We start from the raw sequence: 24,424 nt of genomic DNA, 5'->3' as shown, positions 1-24,424 counted from the left end.
TTTTTAGAGGGCTATAGAGAGAAGGGGGAATTTATTAAAGAAAGCTGACTAAAGTCAGAAGATCTAAAGACATTAAGCACATTTTCCAGACATACAGTCATGCTGAATAAAATGGGATGGAAACAAATGTACATATATGCTGTCTGTGCATGCGTGCGTGCATGCGTGCATGTATATGAGTGCCTTTCAATCAATATTGACTCCTGTTGATTGATTGCCTGGACTTCTCCCTGCTTCTGTTTATTTCCCAAATTAAAAATCCAAGCTGCAAGGTAGCAGGGAAAAAAAATCTTAATGACCTCACAATTTGTCCCTAGTTAAACGTTTCTGTTTAAAGGTCTAGATCAGTGTTTCTCAACCTTGGGGACTTTAAGTCCTGTGGACCTCAACTCCCCGAATCCCCCAGCCATCGTAGCACAGGATTCTGGGAGTTGAGGTCCACAGGACTTAAAGTTGTCAAGGTTGAGAAACACTGGTCTAGATTGTTGGGAGAAAACCTGGTCATTCATAACTCTGGTCTGCAAATAAAACCAGGAGATTTGTATTGATTCTGCATCAGGAAATGACCTGCCTGAACTGAACATATTCTTGGAGAATAATTTATTTGTAACTTATAAGCAGATTTCCACAAAGTCCTCATAAGATTCTATGGCTTCCTTATGAGAAGAAATCTGGCATAAGGATATTAGCTTCTGCTGCTTGGCAAAAAGCTATCTTTCATTAAGCTTGGAGTATATACTTACTGTGTCCCAAATTGCTTAATTTATCTGTGCAATGATGTGGCATCTACATCAGCCCTCTCCTATCATTCCCTGGTTCCGGCTAGACTTTGTCCCATCTGATATATGCACCTATGGTAGTTCTCACAGCTTCAGGGCAATGTTCTTTGAGGAATTTACCTGCTCCGGAGTTCTTATTGAATGGGATGTATTACTTGGAACCCTGATACTAGTATCTTATTGCTAAAAATGCCTCGACTTCATAGGAGCCTCAGAATCATGGTAGTTGGTTGTGGCACATTATTTTCTTTGAGAGAATTCTGCAGAAGTGGTTGTTTAGATTCATCTGGAATTCTGGTGAATTATTTGTATCTGGTCAGTCATTTTTGAATGACTCATCTATGGAGTAATTTTACAAGAGTACCTACAATATATTCTCAAAATGTGCCCACCAGATCAAAAAGGGTTCAAGGCTGGCAGAAAATACCTAATACCTAGTGTGTGTTTGGTAATTTGGAACTGCTTCTTTGAAACCTTTTGGGGTAAACCTCAGGAAGATTCCTTAGATTGCCACCCCTTACATATTATGAGGAAGGGCTTCATGGATCATAATTGTCATTACCATGAATGTTGTGAGCTAGTGCAAGTAGCAGGTGAACAAATAAATTAGGGTTATGTATGCTTTGTCAGTGATTCAGAAGTACTTCATGCAAAAGCTACAGTAATATCAAGCTGTTCACCTGATGATTCATTTTAATGTCTTTGGTGTTTCATAAGATAAAAGTGGAATGTCTGAGAATGAAATAAAATAAAATACTGCAAGTTGTTTCTACTAGTGATTAATCATACCTGTATATATTTATTGTATGAAACACGCCATATATTTATATATACCAAACCTTTTGACAAAGGTACTATTTGTTGCCTGTTACAATATGATTGCCAAATATACTTTTGGATCAATCCATTGCAAACTGATTCTGTGTCAGTTTTGAGCTCAAAAACCTTGTAGGAAGAGTGGCCATTATCTACAATAATATAGGATATTCTGACCACTTTGGCAAGTGTTTTTATCTGGCTAATGGACACATTCAATTGTGTGGTAGGAGCTATTCCATTTTATGTAGGTCTACTATACAAGTGGTTTTACGATCCTCAAACCTGCTCTTCCTTTTTTTAAGTCTAAGATTATTTCATTTCATTTGAAGATTTGATTGGGTACAAACATTCCACTATGGAGTAATTTATTTGTAGTGCTCAGTGGCACTACAAATAAATTACTCCATAAATTTCTATAAATTACTAAATTACTTAAAGCTATGGTTGGCTACTCTTGCATAAATCAAGATGCTATCAGGTGTCCAACAATGTGGGTTCTAATCTGTGGTTGTGGTAACATTAGAAGTGAACCTACATATTGAGAAATTCATTGACATCAAGCCCATAGAGTCTTATTAGGTAGACATACTGTATATTCCAAACTGAACATGGACTAGATAGAGGCACACTGGCTCAGTGGCTTAATGACACTGGAGATGGTCTCTGCTCCAGCGGTTTGACTTTGACTGCATGGTGTGGTGAACTCATGTCACTTGCCTCCGCTTCTGCCAACCTAGCAATTTGAAAGTATGTTCCGTGTGAGTAGATAAATATGTACCACAGGTGGGGAAACAAGACAGCTCTTCATGCGGCAGTTAGAATCCTGCCAGCACGAAACCTTCCTGGTTGCAACACCCATTTGCAAGGTGGCTTCTGTGGAGGGAGAGGGCCTTGGATGATGTTGCTGGAAAGACCACTTGTCTTTCTTTCTGTTGCGGCGTTAGCTTGGCCTCCTATGGTGCACCTTGGGAAGTGCACAAGCATCTATCCAACAGAGCTGCTAAACAAACAGCCAAACTACTACTTTGCATTGGCATTATAATCTCCTGACTAATGTAATAATGCCATTAGCTAAATAAACAAATGGACTAGCTCTTTATTAACTATAGGGAACCTAGCTCTTTCTGTATATGAGACTGGGTTACCAGTCTCATCATTAATAACTGTTGGCCATGCTGTCTGGAAGTTGTAATCTAATCTGTAATCTGGTCACCTTTTCCTCACCTCATTCATGGTTCAGGCCACTTTTAGAGGCAAGAAACCATATAGGAGGGAGTATCTATGTGTTTGTTTGCAATGCCAACATTGGTCTTTTGTGGAACAGATTACCTCTATGTGAAAGTGAGGATGGCTTCTCTTCCATTTTTTCTCAACCATGACTTTCTTAATAAAGCATCCTACCCACTAATTGCATGTGCACTTTTATAAGGAAACACACATACACAAGAGCCATACAAATCTACTATAATAAGTGTTCTCCCTTCTTTTTATAGACTGTTTGCACAGAAGGGCATAACTTCCACAGCTGACAGAGTCAGGAAACATTCCAGCATTTCTTAAATCTAAGCAATAAATGAAAAAACAACAACAGCAAAAGGCCAGATAACACACAGCTAACATTTTTTGGCTTTTTGTGGTTATAATTAAATTGGAAAGTGATGTGGCAAAGCATTCACTGGAGAGCTATGCCAGTGAAAGTGGTAAATGCTGCAACTCCGTCTCTTATTATAGCTATGAGATTACCAAAAAACCCAGTAAGAAGAAAAGCAGGAGTCTTTTACAACATAAAAACTGCAACAGCCACTATGTGGGACAGACAAGCAGAATGCATCCATGAATGCCAACTAGCAGTCAGAAGTATGATGAAAACTCCTTAATTTCACAATGGACAGAGTAAACCATAGTTTCAATTGGAAAATTGTGAGCATCTTAGATGAAACCAAATCCAAAAATGCTAAGAAATTCCTGGGATCATGACATTTGGAAAAATCAGCTATCACCAGGCACATAGAAATAAACCACATTTACACACCATTCAAAAGAGACAATAAAAAACCTAAAAAGGAAAAAATAATCCAGAACACATCTTTGCCAACAATCAACACCCAAGCAATCAACACAGAGATAAGCAGGGATTAACACCAGCATTAATATGAGACAAAGAATCAAACAATAAACAATGTTCTAATCAAGGAACTACAACTTAGACAGTCAAGTAGTAAACTACACCCTAGGAAACAACACCCCAACTAACTGTGATGGTTCAAACTACTGTATATATAGAGCAGTGGTGGGTTCCAGATCCCATTGCAACCGTACCTATTGCAATGGGACCCGGCATCCACCACGAGCGCGTGCAGCGTGCACACAAACGCACACAGTGCACGCATGCATCATTACCTCTTGTGATGCCTCCGTGAGCCTCCGTGATGCTTTACACATCACACAGGCACCGTGCACTCTGAAAAGCTCAAATACAGGAGCTTCGGCAAAGTGGGTGGGCCCTCCAGAGCACCGTACTGGAACGGTACCAGTGCTCCGAGCAGGCACTAGTACGCTCATACTGGGGCGTACCGCCTGCAACCCACCACTGATATAGAGAGAGCAAAGCACTTTCCTTTCTAGCACTGAAAATACTAAAAAAATACAGTATTATATATCTGAGTAATGAAATGTCTGCAAAAAAAAACAACCCCAATGAAGCTCAGAGAGCACCAAGGACTCTGTGCTTTTTGCTAATTTTTTGCATCCATGTTTCATCTTGGAGCTGCTACATTAGCAAACATTGAGCCTTGCCTCCTCTCATACTCAACACAACTCCAGAGAAGTGGTGAGAAAATACTATGTACAGGTTTTCACAGGTTTCTGTGATTTCTATTTTTCTTTCCCTTTTAAAAAAAAATCTTGTCTTCTTTGTGAGCAAGATTACGAGATTTATTTTTTTTGTTATTGCTGTTTTTTGTTTTATCAGTTATAAATTTGAATATCAACTCTTAGCTTTTCTATAAAAAAAAAGTAAGAAGGGAATAGACTCTTAATAATTGTCAGTGACCAGTTTGGCAAGGAAAACAAAGCCCTTGCAGCAAATTGCATTTCAGCAACAGATGGGCTAATTTTGTCTGTGCTGTGCCATTATAATGTGCAAAACTCTTGTGCTTAAAGGGGTTCTTTTTCCTCACAGCAGTGGACAGAAGTTCTTCTTTCACATTAGACAGAACTTGGATCTATTTACATTGCCTAGTCAAAAAAAAGACATATGATGTTCTATCATCTTTGGAAAGAATAACAGATCATTACGCATCATTTATTGTTTTTTTTTTAAGCAAAACTTTTTTTATTTTCCATTTTCATAACATATAATCACATGTATACTATTACATAGCCAATAGCATATTGTACTAATTATTAATTACATCAGTTCGTCTTGCCATCAACTCCCAGAAAAAAAGAAAAGAAATACAAAGTAAAAAAAATGAAAACCAATTATTGGCTCCTCTTCTCTCCATACACCCTGTTTATGCCTTATCCACCCCTTTATTGTTAATGAAAGATAGCGTGTGGCAGTTGCCATCTAACAATTTTTTTTGTAAGTTTTAGCTTATGTTAGGGAAAAGTTATACATTGTCAAGCTGAGGGAAGGGAAATATATTTTTATTGCTAATATGGCATCAGGATAAAATGTGAGTTGGTGATTTTGGATTTACCATTGATGACCAGAAAACGAATGACAGAAAAAGGTGAAGTTAGAGAACATAAATAGTCTTGCCTCTTTGCATGAGACATACACTATTAAACGCCCTTCCATTTGCTTTGCTTCTAGTGTTAGTAGAAAGAAGTAATTAGGAAAAAGTTCTTCATCAATAAAAGATGTTCAGTGGGTGACTGTCATCTGCAAACATAAATTATTATTTTTTTGCTGAGGATTGGAAAGAAATTCCTTTGGAGCTGTGTATTATTTGCATAATGTAACTGTTCTCATTTCCTTTCTCTCTTTCTCTATTTTTATCTCCTTTGGCTCCCTTATCCATGTCTTTGCATTGACAACTAATTGTCTTTAGCCATATGTTTTTTAGTATCATTTCATGACTTAGTATAGTTTATACAACAAAACATGCTGGTTATTCCATCACTGGTATGACTTATAATCACATAAAATTAATTTGCCCATTCTAAACTTAATTAGAATAGCTTTTCAGCTGCCTTTAACATTATTCTTGGTAAGTCATGGTCTAGTCCTTGTTGTGATATAGTCAGGGCTTTTGTAATGTTCATTTTCATCCATATATCTAGAGGTCGACCCTGGATGTCTGAATTCTTTTTATTTTGTTCCTAATTTTATGAATCACATTAGTTCATCATATCCAGAGAATCCTTGAAAAATAAATGGAATGGGGACAACCTGAGAGCATGGTCAATCCTTGGCTTGCTTAAAGTGAGCAGGTTGAAGATGAAGAGGAGGAGAAGGATGAAAGAGAGGGAAGGATAGAACTACTGTGGCAATTAGCTGCTGCTGCTTCTTCTTCTCCTCCTCCTCCTCCCTCTCCTTCTTCTTCCTTGTCACACAGTTTAATCTCTTTTCAATTTATTTTTATTTTTCCTGTCTCAAAGATTTCTTCAAGGCTGTAAGCAACTTCTTTTGTAAGTCTAGTAAAAAGTCCTTATCCAGGTCAATATCTTGGCTTTTCACTTGTATATCCACTTTAGTTGTTATCACTAAGGCCTTTAGCTTTTTCATTTTGCACCTGGAATCTTTAGTTCCTTCCAGTTTCAATATCTGAAATTATAAACTCCCAGGTTTCTGTTTTAACTTAGAGTAGACTAAACAAAGTGATTTCGATAAAAGAACTCATTATTTGTATAATTATTTTCAACATTTTATATCAAAAGTCCTACATTCCATTTTTTCAAGTTTGGTCTCTTAATTTGTTTATAACATTCTTGAATATGATTCTTATTTACCTTTTTGCTCCCTTCTTCCACATTAGTTGTGGTACAAATTTGAATGGTTATCATACACGGTTGTCCATAAAGTCTAAATGGTATTGTTCAGTCATTGACAATATTGCAGCCAAGTACTGTTCTTGCTGTATCTTCAGTATGTATGTATGCATGCATGCATGCATGCATGCATGTATGTATGTAAAAGCAATGCTGTTGCTTCTTAGTTTTTAATGTCTTGAGTAATGATCCTCTCCCTGAAAGTGTCTGATCCAAATCCATACAATTCAGTGTTGCTGTCAGTTTGTGGTCGTTTCATTTCATTTTTCACTGTGTTGAACTTTCCTGTGTTCATGCTCTTACTTTCCATACTCCTATTGTAATTCTAACTTTGCAGCTTCAGAATTTCTTTTCTTGTAGGGTAACATTAGTAGCTAGATGCCTGAAGACTTTAATCTGGCCATGCCATAAAAAACTATTACTATTTTGAAAGCTCCTAAGTGCAGTTCAAATCTTTGTAAGGATTAGACTAGACCACCAACCTTAGGTCTTCCATGGTGACTGCCATCTGACTATTCTGGATACTTCCAGTAAAACAGAAAGTGATAGTGAAGTTGATTGCAATCAGAGGTGGTATTCTGCCGCTTCGGACCGATTCACCCAAACCGGTAGTGTAAATCGTGGGTGGCCCAACCCACCTGCTGCAGCTCTATGGCATCCCATTTAGGCACGTTTTTAGCCAAAGTGCATGCACAGAAAGCTGACTGCATGCACATGCTCACATTTGGAAACCGGTAGGGAAGGCTAAGTGAATACCATCCCTGATTGCAATGCAATATTCATCTTTCTGGCAAAAGACATGCTGTCATTGTGAATGATCTGAAAAACTTCTGTGCATGTTTTGCTCCTTAGCTAGCAATTTCTGTGGAAAATAAATAAAAATGTATGACTAGTAAATCATGTCTGCTCCTTTTATTTGTACTGTCCATGGAGTGGGAGTGTTTTAAAGGAGAGAATAGTGTAAAGAAAATGTTTTTCTGGGATTTTCAGGGGAAAATTCCTTCCTTCCCTGCCTCCCTCCCTTCCCCATTCTTCCCTCCTGTATCTTCTTGCATAGAATGATGACCTGATCATTGAGTCGTCACCTGACTATGGAGTGATCACCTGATCACTCCATGGTCTGGAATGATCAACTGATCACTCCATGGTCTGGAGTGATCAACTGATCACTCCATGGTCAGGTGATGACTCAATGATCAGGTCATCATTCTTTGCCAGAAGATACAGATTTAAGGTAAGCCCTCGAACTGCTAAATTTAAACCCACATTTGTATGGTAAAAGAAGTCCTCCCCTTCTCACATCTGCCAATATTAGTTTGCAAAGATATTCTCTCCCCTATTTCTTATGCAGAATGTGAAGAACCTTTGGATTGCAGGCTAAAGGATTCAGCCCCCCCCCCCTTTTGAACAATGTGTATTCCCTGTGTTACATTTTATGAGAAATGTAAATCCTGTGATTTAGCAACCGTAGAGATAAAAAAAAGAGTTAGTATCACATGCTCCATCACAACACTGATTGGCAATGAAACTGAGCAGGCTTACATGGAGAATCCTACATTCAATGCATGTGAATGGATTTCCATTAATGGAACAGATTTGCTATTCATGTTGTTCATCACTTCCAGTCAATTCTGAGGGACACGGAGGGAGCAAAACATTAAAATAGCAGTGTCCTTTCTATTAAAAGATGGCCTCTGTTAGACAGAATGCAAATGTGTGGCATTTTCACAGCAAATCATGGACATTGGTGGAATTTAACCTTTTAATGGATAGGGCTGCCAATTTCCCCATCTCTGTGGTAATGACTGAATACTATTAGAGAGAAACAGTCTAAAAAAAAATAAAACGGAGATGCATGAAATAGAAGAAAAGGTAATGGTAATGCAGGTGCTGCAAAACTATGAGCCAGTCTGCATACATAAAATGATCAAGTAAGCACATAAATAATCCAGGAAACAAGTGCAACAGTAAAACAGTGGATAAAATGGTGAAATTCTCTCAACTCGGCCCTCAGTTTTAAATCACTATTGCCCCCAAAATACTGTTACACAACAAAAGATGCAACCAACATTTGACTGCTAAAAATAGTGCTCCAAAATAGAATGATATTTGCATTAGAACAATGGTTTTATTTGAGTTTTGCTTGTTTCCTGCATAACACTACAGATGTAAAATAATTTACCAAAGGGAATTTTAAAGAGATTGTAAGGTCTCTGAAGTCCTAAAAAAATTAGTGGAGTTTGCTATTTGTTTAAGGGCAATGAAAATCAGTAATGCATTGGTTGAAGACAACTAAAGTTCCTGGGATCCCACCATGGCTGCCTGGAATGTAGTGCAGTGATACTGATTTATAACAGTTGAGAATCTTGTCCCGAAGCTGATCTCTGAAGAATGAAGATCAAAACTGCAGGGCCTCTGGGTTTAAAAGAAAATAAATGCCTCTACACCAGCTCCACCTGCTGGCTGTTTTAATCAACAGCATCCCCCAAAAGACAGGAAAAGTCGATTTTCTTGAACGATTTTACACCACCATAATTCAAAGATAGCTAGTGTTTATTTAGTTTAGATGTCCTTCTTTTTTTCTTCCTTCCTTTGCCTCAAAATTTGCCAGATTTCTCTGCACTTTTTTGATGTTAAGACTCTTAGAAGATAAAAGAAAGGAGTGCATACATTGCAATTATATAGACGCAGAGAGAGGTATAACAATCCTGCAGGACTAGAAGGGAAAGAAAGACTGATAATGATTAAACATTTTATAGGACTTGCAAATCAATTTGTTCCATTTATTTCCTAGAGAAATTTATACCATTTCTTTTTCTTCCTAGAAAAGGGTTGTGGTTTTTTTTTAATGAAAACGCAACAGTTTGGCAATATGATTTAAGCAATTACTCTGCCATCTTACTGTGTGACTGTCTTTCTAGCACAGGGTTCTGCCAGGTGACAATAGGTCACCTGGCTCATTCATAATAGAGATTAGAAAGTTGCTGTTCTGAATGAGACATCACTGAGCCAAAGCACCACTTTTATGTTTAGGGTCTGAAACACCGAAACATGAATGTGAGTAGAAGGAAGGGAGGATTATGCAGTGAGAGAAATTTAGCCACAGGGCTACATCTTGCCTTTCCACTTCACACAGCCCTAAAGTAATTTGTCACACATTTTCCGTAATAAGTTAAGCATTTGGAGGAATTCAGTGCATGGTAGATGCAGTAATTATTATTCTTTCTTCCTTTCTCGCTTTCTTTATTTAAAGAGTTGTAGGGCCACCCAACTCACAAAAATGCAACTCTGGGTAATGTACAACAATGAAATTTAGTTCAACAAACCACAATATCTCAATGGAACATCAACTATATAAAACAGGGCATACCAATATGTACTCCAATGAAAAAGCTCACCTAATATCTTAACCCCAGTTAGGAAGGAACCATCTAAGTGTTTAAAGCATTCCTGAAGATTAACAGAAGAAGTAATAGGAATGATCAAACCAGTTAAATACCCTTTCCTTCCTTCCTTCCTTCCTTCCTTCCTTCCTTCCCTTTTTAATTAGACGCTGTTAAAGAGCTTGGCAGCCTTGAAACTGAATGAAACAAAATTATTCATGTTATTATTATTATTATTATTATTATTATTATTATTATTATTATTATTATTACTACTACTATTACAAACGTAAAGTTAGCAGTCAGAATAAATCAAAACAGAAAGAGCATGATTAAAAAGAAAAAAATAGTACAATATTTTAGGAAGAAGAAAAGCAGAGGGAATAGATAGGTGTGTATAATTGGACAACCCAAGATAAGTGGACAGCCCAAACACTGAACAGAAGTGACAAATAAAAATCAAACTCTATCAGATAATTTCTTATCAGGTAAATAAAATCTTTTATAGGACAAATAAAAGTCATTTGGTAAAAGCCTAGCATCTATCCATTTGAAAAGAGACCTTCCTGCTATGAAGCTAGGTAAATATAATCCGGATTTTATCCACAATTTCTGCATATTTGGTAACCCTCATTTAGTTTGTCTTGCTTCAGAATATAGTCACACTAATACATTTTCTAGAAAGAAATTATTTAAGCTTGGAAATCAAAGATATAGGGATCATTTGTACTAACAGCAGTGTTTCAAGTTGTTTTCACTCATTTTCTGCTTTCATCTTTTATGGATGCATCACTTTAGCATGGAAAACTTGTGGAACTTCCAAAGCAGCCTAAAGTGGGTAATAGCACTGAGGGAAACTGCAATATCCCCAGTTGTGCATAGACTTAAGGCAAATAAAAATCTTATAACTGGGAAATAAAATCTGGGCAATAAAATTCCAGAGAACAATTAAATTGCAAGAGTTTAACTGCCTTTCTAGTTTTATGCTACCATCTCGTGGTCCTCCAGGTTTTTGTCACCGATATATACAGTATTGGTCCTAAAAACACATGTGCAGATTATGTTGCATACTATAGAATCCTATCTGCTACAAAAGCATTTTGATTCTCTATACAACTTTTGCAGGATTGAAAGGCAACTCTCTAAAACGGAGGCCTTCAAACTTGGCAACTTTAAGACTTGTGGACTTCAACTCCCAGAGCATACCTGGCTGGAGAATTCTGGGAGTTGAAGTCCACAAGTCTTAAAGTTGCCAAGTTTGGGGACCACTGCTCTAAAATGTTATGGCCTCCTCAATTCCCTATTTCACCGGGAAGAAGAATGTTAAATATTCATTATTGGGAGGAGGGGTTGAATCTGGGAAGTCATACATCAGAATCAATATTATTTAAGTTAGTTGTGGCCCAATTAATAGATCACTTCTAAAAATGTCTATATTTGGATCCAATCCTGTGATGGTCGCAATTTACTTTTGGCTTACCAATGCTTTCCTTGTTGGGTTCGTTATATGTAGTGCCATCAACCTGCTACATTGGCTGCAGTTCCTACTGACTTTGTCTACTCAACAATCAGAAATGTGTCTTATAACCCTCTATGGCTGTCGTTTTTCTGGCAGGTGAGAATGGCACAGAAGTGAAGCCAAGCAGTGATGAACCAGAGCATCAGAGCCAAGAAACAGGTTTGTATTATGCTGAGATCTATTAAAGTGTTCTATCAGCCAGGCTTTCTGAACCTTGGTGAGCAATAATCTGAGTCAATGCTATTGACTGACGACGTTTGTACATTTCCACAGGATTAAATTAGGGCTTGTGCAGCTTTCCCATTGGAGCCCAGAGCGCTATTCATTATGAGTGAATGCATTCCTTCCAGCCCCGGAATGTAGCATTTCCTGTTAGTAATTGACAGCACATTCTGTTAAGGTGGAGGAGATCTTAGAAACCTCTTCAGTGGAAAGTGTTTACAGCAGCAAGGTATAAAGTTCAGACATCAAAGGAAGGCAAGAATGTGTAGAAAATAAGCTTGAAGAGATGAAGGACCTCTTTGGCTGCGAATAAACCTGCACCGTGATGCATTTATTCTGTTGATTTAGCTTCTGAATAACTGCTTTTCTGCACCGTGGTTACAAATTGGATTACTCGCTTTTGAGGAAGAAAGAGACAGTTTGAGCAAATACAACCCTTGAAAATAAGTGTTGAAACTCATAAAAAAACTGAACACAATATATATGTCTGCAATTGAAACTGCATTTTTGAAACTGAACAGAAATAGAAAAAAAGTCATGCTACAGTCAGAAGGAATTATTCACCTTTCCATACATCATAGATATCTATATATTGTAGAGAGATGGTCTGCTCATTCTCTGGCCTCAGCCAAATAATTAAAAGGACAAACAAATGTTGCTATGAATGACCTTATCCTCTAAGATAGGAACCTGACTTTTGCATGACAGATTGGCTTATTTACATGTACTTCAAATAGCATGGACACTCTGCCCTGGATGACCCAGCTAAAGCAGGGTTAATGGCTTATATTCTGTAGTGTGCACATATTTACTTCAAGTACCACAACTCATCCTTTACAGAAACTGTTTCTATCGGGTTGGAAAACTTTTATTAATACCTGGGAGCTACAGCAGGAGAGGCCCAATCACTCAATGCAATAGAGCGAAGCAGCCAAGCTATCCATCCTACATTTATTCAGCCATTCGATCTGTGCATTGTGGCTGTTTCTAAGGAGTTGAATATACGTTACAGCAAAATGCCCTTCATCCCGTTCTCTTGTTACAGTCTGGAGGAGAAGCACTATGTCCAAATACGCTGTGCTTATTCTGCGAAATAATTCCACTGACTCCAATTGTTCAGCTGTTCATTCACAAGCACAAGGCTGTCTTGAGGTTTTCAGAAGCAGGTGGGCTTTTTCTGTCCACCCGACTTTTCTAATTGTTCCTCAATGTTTTCTTGGCCAGCATCGGCACATGTGCAGTCACGCACTTTAGTTTCATTGAGACTGCTGTTGAAGAAAACCACATCGTTTTAAAATATGGAAGAATTGGATGTATGGCAATATGTCTGTTTCCTTGACTGCTTTATCTTCAGGTTATATAATGTAGGAGGAAGATTAAAAGTTTCTGTATCAGATCTCCTTCCTCTCCTGTAGGAATGTCGATTAGATGAACCTGCCCCTGTGAGATAGATATCCTTTGGAAGACTCACTGGGGCCTTTTCTCCTGCCCAACCAAGAATATTTTACTAACATTTAAGAAACATTTATATGAGGCACTAAACCAGCGTTGTCCAACTCGCATCGTCATGGTGACGTCATATGATGACTTTCCCCCCTTCGCTAAACCAGGCATGGGTGTGGCTAGCGCATGATACATCCGGCCTGTAGGCCACGAGCTTGACAACCTTACACTAAACTGTTTTAGAGGCTACATTTCTTTAATCTGCCCAACATAATCTTCTACCATGAACATCTGGTGGCCGAAAAATGCTTGATTCTTTTCTTTGAGCAGTACAATGATTCTATTTAGTCAGAAGATGCCATTTTTCAAAATATTAATTATCTTAGAAGGTTTTATGTTTGAGATTTGGTTTCTTCCCAGGGAGGAAGGACTTTAACAAATGATTGCACATTGTTATTATTACAGTGTTATTATTTTTGCCTTAAACTTTTTCGCCCATTTTTGCCTGAAATGTTTATGCATAAAGGTAAATGTTCCCCTCGCACATATATGCTAGTCATTCCCAACTCTAGGGGGCGGTGCTCATCTCTGTTTCAAAGCCAAAGAGCCAGCGCTGTCTGAAGACATTTCTGTGGTCATGTGGCCGGCATGAGTAAATACCGAAGGCGCACGAAACACTGTTACTTCCCACCAAAGGTGGTTCCTATTTTTCTACTTGGGTTTTTACACTTCGAACTGCTACATTGGCAGAAGCTGGGACAAGTAACAGGAGCTAACTCTGTTACGCAGCGCTAGGGATCCGAACTGCTGAACTGCCAACCTTTCTGATCAACAAACTCAGTGTCTTAGCCACTGAGCCATCACGTCCTTATTCATTCTATCTATCTATCTATCTATCTATCTATCTATCTATCTATCTATCTATCTATCTATCTATCTATCTATCTATCTATCTATCTATCTATCTATCTATCTCTATCTCTATCTCTATCTCTATCTCTATCTCTATCTCTATCTCTATATCTATCTTCTATCTATCTATCTATCTATCTATCTATCTATCTATCTATCTATCTATACACACACACACACACGCACACACACACACATGCACACACATACACACTCACAACACACACAAACATACATACATAGAATTAGAGGCAGAGTAAATGTTCCACAAAACTTCATATCCTCCTCCATCTCAGATGTTTTCTGTTTTCTTTGTAAATTGCAACAGCAAAAGTTGGCCTTTAAGACCAAAGATCATTATAGGAAGGAGCAATGTTATATTGCAGCATAAAATACTTTCTGCAAACTCTTTTTCCTCTATGAAAGAAAAAAAAAAACCAGCAGCAAAAGGGTGAGTAAATGGACAGAATGAGGAAGAATTTGCCATTATTCACAGTTAAAAAAAAAAAAGATAAACTAAATATTCATTCAAAGATAGTATAAAGTAGAATGACTCTAAGTAGAACTTGAAATTCAATTATACAAAATGTTGGTACCCTGTGCCCCTGACCATTTAAATCTGTATGGAAATTGAATGTGTTTACAAATCTGACGTTGATTATTGTTCCATGAAAGAAAAGAAAAGGGGATTTCAGCTAATGAAATGCATGACCTATGTATTTCAGTGCAGGTGTAACCATTTACAATAATTCTGCATTCAAATTATATCTCAATATCTATCACTTCTTTCTTTTCGAAACAGATGAGGCAGTATCTACAATTCCAAGCAGCCCAGCAGATGGAGAAGAGAACCTGGGCAAGGAAAAAGGTACAGATCACGCAACCGGCTAAGAAAAACCAAATCCTCAAAGGGGATTTTAAAAAGCAATATTTTCGGTTAAGCCTACGAAAACCCACGCTCAAGCTTTAAAGGCCAGATGTCAGATAAGTACTTCTGGGATGTCTTTTAGAAAGGCCTTTTTAATGAACCACTTGGCATCCTAGCTGCCAGCGGGGATCGATGGCATGCATTTTCAACTGCAGTTATTATAGATTTCCCATAAAAAAATAGCTTGTGGGTCATAGGGAACTGCGAGGCACATATCTATGGGAATGCTCACATCCATAAATGTACACTTGCTTCTATGACAGCAGCATTTGATCCAGTCTGCTGTGTTCCAAAAGGAAAGAAAACAAAATTGACTATCCAAGGCAGAGCTGAGGGAAGGTCCTCTTCATTTATGACAGACTCTGCTGGGCACTCTGGTCTTTTTGTGTGTGTGTGTGTTTGCTTGGTTTGTTTGTTTTTATTTATTTTGTAGTCTTGATTCTAGTCCTGGCAATGACATAGATAAGTACCTGCAGTTTTTCTAGGCAGGTTGTTTTGAGAAGTGCTTTAGTCTTTGATTAATACTTAAAAATCAAGGAGTAAGGAGCAAACAACAGAGAGCTCATACCTAATTTAATCTTTCCAGCTGAATTTTACCCCCTTGGGTTGCTCATTTTTAAACAAGGAATGAAGTGTAGAATCGTACTGTTCTGGCATGATGTCACTGCATTAATTGGGAATGCTTCCTTTTCATTCTTCTGGATCCATCAGTAATGAGCATGAAACACAATTTTAAAAATTGTAGCTTTGAATAATTCAAAGCAGGGTCTTTCTGTATCAGCATACAGCATTCAAACAAGCACAGTGGAATAATTAATGCATTATGTTGTATAATATATTTATTTATTGCATCTGTAGAGCTCCCCATTATCCTAAGGAAATCTGGGCAGTGAACAAAAAACCTAATCAAATAATGACAATGTAACTCAAAGGAAATTGGGTCAAGTTGCCTAAATTTTTTGTTATCAATGTCAAACAAAATTACAACCATGCCAGAGCTCCATCAACAACCCAGGCCTCAGTTTTGCAACCTTTAGAAAGACCAATAAGATTGCGGCTGCCTGTATTTCAGGGGGAGGCAGTTTCATAAGACAGGTGTTCAATCACACGTAAGAAGTGAAGAAGGTGAACTTAACAGTGATAGACCAGATCCATTACCAGAGCAACAAGTGGGAAAGTGTGGTTTAAATCCAAAACAAGAAGAAGGCTCAATTAGACACCTTCCAAATTCACATAAGTATACGGGATGGGAGGAATAAAGCACACAGCCTTGCAAAATTATGTTGCTATAACCAATAGTAATAGACATAGTTTTAATTTTCATGTAGAACTGATTGCTTGGCTTGGTCTACAGCAGTGTTTTTCAACCTTTTTTGTGCAAAGGCACACTTTTTTCATGAAAAAAATCACGAGGCACACCACCATTAGAAAATGTTAAAAATTTTTAACTCTGTGCCTATATTGACTATATATAAAGTAATTCTCTTGAATAGGAATCAAATAAACAAAAAGACTATAGTTAAAAAAAAAACTATGAACAAATTCCTATGCACACTGCATATATCTTATCTTGCATATATCTTATTTTCCCCCACATTAGGTTGGCAGTATAGTTACCCCCACATTAGGGTGTAGTTCCCCAACATTAGGTTGTAATTCCCCCACATTAGGTGCAGTATAGTTCCCCCACAGACATACAGCCTTCAGCCATACAGTGTATTACTGAAGGCTGTATGCCTGTGTACTGCCCCACTTCGGTGCTTGGAACACCGAAGGAGATGCGCCGCTGGTAACACCAAGTTGACAGCGCGCGTTCTCCTCGCTACTCCGGTCCTCCGCGATTGTTGCTATGGGCGCACGCATGGGACGTCAGTGACGTCCCTGCGTGCGCTACCTCCCGGCGGTCCCCACGTTTTTAAAGTAAATGCGGGGCCGCAGGGACTTAATAGAGGCATCCCTGTGTCCCGAAAGCAACTTTCGGGACACAGAGATGTCCCGAGGCAAAAACACCCAGCGGGTGTTTTTCCCACGGCACACCTTACACTATGTCACGGCACACTAGTGTGCCGCGGCACAGTGGTTGAAAAACACTGGTCTACAGCATGCTTCATGAGGCCCATCACATAGCAGTTTTATCAGTGGGACTTGGAGCATGCCCGCTCTGCAAGATCAAGTAGGAAAGAAAGAAACCATCAGGGATAGTTAATGCCACAAGCTCTTGCCCCATGACATGTGGGGCTTTAAAGAGGAAAACCCACATCTTGAATTGCACCTAGAAGCTACCTGGGAGGCAGTATTATTCATGTAGTAGTGTTGTATATGCATATCATGGCATTCTGCATATGCTGTTGTGTTTTGGAATAGTTAAATAGTTGAAATGTCTGAATGCCAATTAAGGATAGTGTGATGTACTAATCCCTTTGAGAGTTTACTTAGGTGTGGATGACTGTGAGTAATGCTTCTTAGTCTAGGAATGGGCACAATTAGTGCACAAGATATAACTATGGAAAGGTAGCCCTAACTACCACCAACCCGAGCAAGATAACTCCCAGATTGTGTACCAGTTCTTCTATGGAGAGCATAAATTCCATCCAAAGCCAATTCTTTCTATACTTGCTCTACACAGCCTCCAGGCACTGAGAAAGCACTTCAATAGCATTACTTTGATGGTTCAGGACAGACATACAGTATATAGCTGAGTTTTATCAACATACTGTTGACAGTTAACCCTGCCCTATCCTGTGCTGCAGATAACCTCACTGAGTGGTTATGTATAGATGTTAAAATAAGAGTAGGGGAAGAGCTGAGTCCTGTGGCACCCCACAAAACAGAGGCCTTGAGCTGGAACTTGAGCTTCCATCATACCGCCTAGAACCAACCTTGGAGGAAGGAAGTGAACTCCTCTCTCAGGATGCCAGGGGAATTGGTCATGAGATTTACATTTTTGCATTCATATCAATAAAAGCATGCGTCTTAGGATGAGGAGCATTTCCTGCTCCCCAAGTTCTATGCAATAAACCTTTTGATGGGAATATGAAGCAAGATAGAAGTAAACTGAGCAAAGGCTTAATTGCATTGATACCAAGAATGGAAAGGTCATTTACATTGAAAAGGAGAGGCTGTAGGCTCCTTATATGTTTTTTGAAGAATAGGTTCCTTAACTCCTGAACCTGGCTGCTTAAAGGTGAACAGTCCATAACTACAGGGCAGGTGGCTAAATTCTATGCAGAAGCACTGGGGATTCATTGGAAACACATGTCTAATCCACCATAGCTGTTTTATACAATATGGCAAACCCATTGCACTGCTTATTCCTTTCCCTTTTAGTATTAAACTGACTACGGGCCACACCATTTATGAATTGTAATTTTAGTATGGTTAGACCATGTTTAATTCACAGATTGGATTTTATCATGGATTTCAGTTGTTATTTATTATTTTATACTAGAATTTGTAATTATATATTTACTGAGTGTTTTTATTTGTTCTGGTCTCTGGTCTATGACTGTAATAATAATAAACAGAATCTCCTGAACCTGGCAGGACTTCCTTGGAAGAAGCAGTAGAAAAAGACTAACTAATCAGTAAAGACTGATCAGCAAAATAGTTTTTATAACTTTGCTCTATCTGCTTACTTTGATCCATCCATCTTTGGACTAAGTAATTTGACGGAGGGTGAGGGAACTCTTAGGTGGCATTTTTCCAACTGGTACACTCTCCAGTTTATACAAAATACAGAGAGATGCCTCATCATCATCTTCCACTCCAAGGGACAAATGCTGACAAGTTAGAATGGCAGGAATCATAATTCAAGTTTTCTTGCATTTCAGCAATGGTTTTTTTATAGTTTCTTTCTATCCTTAACACTGATAGGTTGCCCAATAAGTAAATTACCACAATATGATATACGGACATCCTCAGGAGAGTCAAAGTCCACAAGATGGAGAGTGCAGTTTTGCAACCAAAGACTTGTATCTTTTGTATATGTACAGGCAGTCCTCGACTTATGACCACAATTGAGTCCAAAATTTATGTTGTTAAGTGAAGTGTTAAATGAGTTTTGCCACATTTTATGATCTTTCTTGCCACAGTTGTTAAATGAATCTGGCTTCCCTCTTGATTTTGCTTGTCAAAAGGTTACAAAAAATGATCACATGTCCTTGGGACACAGCAACGGTCATAAATATGAACCAGTTGCCATTCACCTGAATTTTGATCACATGAGCGTAGGGCTGGTAGAAAGGTTGTAAGTGTGGGAAATGGTCATAAGTCACTTTTTTCAGTGCTGTTGTAACTTTGAACGGTCACTAAATGAACGGTTGTAAGTACAGGACTGCCTGCACATGATGGCATCATTCATTATTCATGCCTTCCATCACAGCAACACAATTTTTCACAGCACAGAGATGCTGCTGGTTTATTGGGTCAAGAATGATACTTTGGTTTCATTTAATTCCGATTCTGGATTTAGAACTTTTCAAAGAGCCAAGGTGGCGCAGTGGTTAGGGTGCAGTACTGCAGGCCACTTCAGCTGACTGTTATCTGCAGTTCAGCGGTTCTAATCTCACCGGCTCAAGGTCGACTCAGCCTTCCATCCTTCCGAGGTGGGTAAAATGAGGACCCGGATTGTTGGGGGGCGATATGCTGACTCTGTAAACCGCTTAGAGAGGGCTGAAAGCCCTATGAAGCAGTATATAAGTCTAACTGCTATTGCTATTGCTAAAGAGCAGCCAGCAAACTTTAACTATTTCTCTATTTTCATTTATACCACAATGAAACAAAGAAGAAACTGATGAAGGATTTAAAAGAAAAGAAAAGAAACATGGTATATACCACGCCGCCATTTATGAGTTGCTGTTATTCTTGCTATGACTTTACACCTGATTTTTTATTTTATTTTCTTAATTGTTACACGGAATCTGAACAGGGGCACCTCATGTCTATTAAATACTTAAATGAGGTAGCATTTGTAAATAAGTTCATATTTATTCAGATTATTTCTCTCTCTACCAGGCCAGAATACTGCTTCCACCAGCGATATGATACCTTGCAATGTCTGCAGCTTGTTCGGTTTCTTTGTCCTACACTTGAGATTAGTCTTGTAATGTTCAGCTCTACCATCTGGTCTTTCTTTATTTGGCTTGTCTTTTTCACAGGAAAATCCCAATTGCTCTGTAATTTCTCCCAGTCCACTCAGGCTCATCTCCAACAGACCCATTCAAGTTCAAGCGGTTTCTTCAGCACAAAGTTAACCCAAAGCTAACCATTAATGAATGGGTGCAGCTGTGCGAGTCCCAGTATGAAAACACACACACACACACACACAAACACAGAGTAATAACATTTTAGGACCAATTTAAGAGAAGAAAGGCGCTTATTTAAGATTCATTTAAATTCTAATAAACAATGATAATATATTACCCTATAAAGATTTAGCAGTTAAAATGACTCACTCTGGACCACTAATAATTCACTGTTTTCAAATTATTACAGCATTTATGATTGAATATTCTCATGAATGCACAATTATACGTCATCGGTTTTTTTGAAATAAGCTTTCATGCTGTCAGTGGATTATAAAAAATACCATATCTTTTTCTTTTAAGTGAGATTCAGATTTAAAGTAGAAAATCACAAAGAATAATGAACTTGCATATTAAAAAATATCCCAAACGAGTAATGGCAGTTCAAAATGAAATGTAATCTTTCTCACTCCGTGCAAATTAATGCATGCAAACAACCTATTTATTTCTATGTTTTAATACACATTATATAATCATTTTTGAGATAGATACGCTAGAGTTGTACAATGTTCTGGATCCAAAAAATAAAAAGAAGTTTCAAAGCATGCAGAGGCAAAAAAATAAGCACCTGACTTCAGTTCTTCAACCGAATACAACTTCACCAGGATGATTTGTCACAGTCCAGGTTTTGTTGAAATTACTAGCACTTGTCTTATGCATCAAAAGAATTTTATATAAATGTCACATACATGAAACTGTATTGAGGACAGCCATCCTCAATCTGCTTTTGTCTAGATATGTTAAGGATGACAACACAGTGGCTGAAAATTCAGGGAGTTGTGACCCCAATTTACACAACTGAGGATGGCTGATACAGGTCCTTTCCAGATTTAAAACTGACATTTATTATTACTGTCCATAGTTCTTTTAAATATATGACCTCAAGGAGAAAGCTTTTGCATCACATTAGCAGTCACCTTCATTATCGGTTCCTCCATGTCCTGACTTAACTATACGGGGGGGGGGGGGGGATAGTATCTGTCACATTATGTACCCCTTCTGCATAATATACTAATTTTAATTCATTACAACTTAATAAAAGTAATTGTGCATTTGAAGGTCAACTAAATTAAATCTTATGTTAATTAATCTTAAAATTAAGGTACCAATTATGAGATTTCCAGGTGTGCATGAAGCTTAGGCTCCTATGGGAAAACTGTATAGAAAATATTTCTTCTTTCCTATATACTAAGTTGAAATTTAAGAAGGCATAAGGGAAAATATGTTTTATTTAAACCCTGTGTCTGTCTCAACTAGTCTTTAACTGTATAATTTCAGAGAGGTGCAAAGTTTTTTAAGATACACATTGCAGATCTGAAAAGATTCTAAAATTCTTAAATCATTTTGTTGTTTGGTTATTTAAAAGCTGTAGGAGAAATAACTCAAATAGAGTACAAAGAAAACAAAAAACCTTGAAAGTGTTCCTTTTTAAAAAAAAGCAAAATATGGTAGATGCAGTATCTATATTCAGCTAATATTCTTTCAAGGCATGTTGAAGTCTTTTCAAGTAGCTGTATGTGAAGTGCTCAGTAATTAGAGGCACATATTGAAGAAAATGCTGATTTTGAACATTTACCTAAGTTTTTAATAGGTACAGAAGTTGAGAAGACTTTAAGTTCTCCAAATGAATAATCCAAATTGCCTGCGTATCCAGGCCTGGGGCTGAGAATGTGTGAAAGGCCCTATTACTTGCCTTCACTATAAGTTGATTAATCATCATGACTGCTGTTATATTTATTTATTTTGTATTTTATTGTTTTAACATCTTTTAAATTGTTTTGATTGTTTTAAAATTTTAGAATTGAAAGTCTCCCAGATTCACTTGGTTGAGTTGGACTGCTATAGAGAATGAATGAATGAATGAATGAATGAATGAATGAATGAATGAATGAATGAATGAACGAACAAGTTAATGAACAAATTAATGAATGAATATGAATAAGGCTTCTTAGGTAAAGCTCCCTACCCTTGTTAGTAACTAAAGGATTCAGTCCAGGGAAACCATATAACTTTACACAGCTAAGGGACATTCACATCTGTGTCTGAAAGGAAAGGGCTTATATGTCTGTAGCTTTATGAGTCATGTTCATAGATTCTTATTCCTCTAAGACAATATAATGAGTTCCAGAAATCAAGATAGATTTTTCAGAGGGTTTTTTTTCTTTTTCTTTTCTTTTTGGTTTTTGTCTTTGGGAATCTGTTGCCAAGATTGCAGTAGGCAAACTAATTAAGCACAGGATAATACCCCCACTGAAACAACTACTGCACAACTTGTAAGCACTCCAAACTTGTAAGGAGAAGGATTCATTCTTAAAATGAACTTGAGGCATTACACTTGAGTTTTTATACTTCTGGTCTGGTGAGCCAGGGGAGGATATCTAATTGTATTTACTTGACAACTTCAAGGCTTGCCAAAAATAATACACTAACTAGCCTAAAGCTTATGTGAAGACAACTCTTCCAAATTCTCTAGCCTGGGAGGAGGAACGAAATTATGCTTTGTGGCCATTGTCTATTGTGTATCCAAATGGAGACGGTGTCAAGCAGGTGGGGTGGTAGATGGTGATAGCAAAATCATCTTCGGGGAGATGTCGTATTTAAGTAACCGCTACTGCTTACTCAGCCAACTCACTATGGCACTTTATAAAATAGGGACAACCGAGAATAAACTGAAGCAGAAGTTGCAACCTGTAAAATTCTAATGGAAAAGGAAGAAGGAGGGCAACTCCTTTGGTTTTTGCCTTGTTCTACCTTGGCTCCTAGAACTTGGTGCAAAATTGCTTTGAATGCCTAGTTTTCCATGTGATCCTCTGCCAGAGTTACGAGAGAAAAATTTCCTTCTTCCCTTTTTATTTTCTGCTTTCATCAATGAAATTCTCCTCTAGGCTGCTACTACTAGGTTTTGTGAAGCCTCTATTGATTATTCCCCACCGCTCATCATGTATTGTATATTATCACCACTGTTTGCACAATGAAATCAAGATTTTACTTTGGGCTCTCCTAAGACCTAACCATTTATTCATAAGACGGAGCTAATGTTTTTATTTGGGGTCTTTGTGTGCCTGTAGAGCATATTTATCATTCTACGCTATCATTTTTAATATCTTGATCTAAAATTCATTGCTAAATCAAAATTTCTAGTTATTGCTTTCCAAATTAGATATGCATAATGAGCAAGATAATGTCATGTGTTGTTCTTCTATATTTTGCCATTGTTGTGCACTCTATCATTTTCTGATGACTCATTTGTCCTATTTTCTTTCATATGTTTCCATTAGGAATACAGTGATTTTTCTAGAGCCTGATGGAGAAGCTATTTAAAACTCATTCCACAGATAATGAGAAACTGCCACTCATTAAATATTAGAGTAACTAATGTGGCAAGTCCCATTTATCTTTCATAATGTATTCAAGATTTGGGGTGGATGGGTTCCTTTTGTATTTATTTAACAGGGTGGGTTGTTGTTGTTTTTTTGAAACCAGCTATTTTACAGTAGCTGTGGACAAGCATGGAACATAAAATGTTAAGATGCTGTTAAGAGCATCTCTTCATATGGATCGTGTTTTCTACAATTGATTATGAATGATTCACAAAGCGAATATGTATGATGATGGCCAGTTGGCACATGCAATGTGTATGCATCTGTGTGTGTTTATTCTTTGCTATCATTGAAAAGCACTAGTTACTTTATTGCAGGGGTGTCAAACTTGCGGTGTCACAGAGGTGTCACATGACATACCGGAACTTTCCCCCCTTTGCTAAACTGGGCATTAGCCTGTGCATGATGTGCCTGTACTATAAAGATAGTACTTTATTGAATAAAGTACTATCAAATAATGCCTATAATATTTTCTTTTTAGAATAGGACAGTCGTAAGAGAGTGCTGAGAGAACTTTCCTGTGATCCCGTTTCCCAAAATGTATCAATAAAATGTTACTTTAGGAGCTACCATGTATTCTAAAAATCAAAATTAATTAGTTCTTTTAATTACCATATTTTCAGACTATAAGGCGCACCTTTTTCCCTCAAAAAAGAGGGTGAAAATTTGGGTGCATCTTATACACTGAATACAGCATTTTTGGCCTACCGAAACCCCACCCCCTTTGCAAAAATGGAT

General features: G+C 37.7%; 1 protein-coding gene across 1 annotated transcript in view; it reads left to right on the top strand.

The window, feature by feature from the left end:
- Window positions 1–24,424, top strand: part of MACROD2 (mono-ADP ribosylhydrolase 2) — a 1,059,851-nt gene that overhangs the window by 945,481 nt on the left and 89,946 nt on the right. Inside the window, exons 11-12 of the mRNA XM_087716844.1 lie at window positions 11,595–11,657; window positions 14,878–14,943. Of these exons, the coding sequence (XP_087572970.1) occupies window positions 11,595–11,657; window positions 14,878–14,943 (129 nt within the window). The remainder of the gene's footprint in view (window positions 1–11,594; window positions 11,658–14,877; window positions 14,944–24,424) is intronic.

The sequence above is a fragment of the Thamnophis sirtalis genome, unplaced genomic scaffold, assembly GCF_051295495.1.
Source record: "Thamnophis sirtalis isolate CommonGarterSnake01/CBP01778 unplaced genomic scaffold, rThaSir2_p1.2 scaffold_5, whole genome shotgun sequence".
Taxonomy (NCBI): Eukaryota; Metazoa; Chordata; class Lepidosauria; order Squamata; family Natricidae; genus Thamnophis; species Thamnophis sirtalis.
Note: the sequence above shows the minus strand (reverse complement) of the source record. Positions and strands in the feature narration are given on the sequence as shown.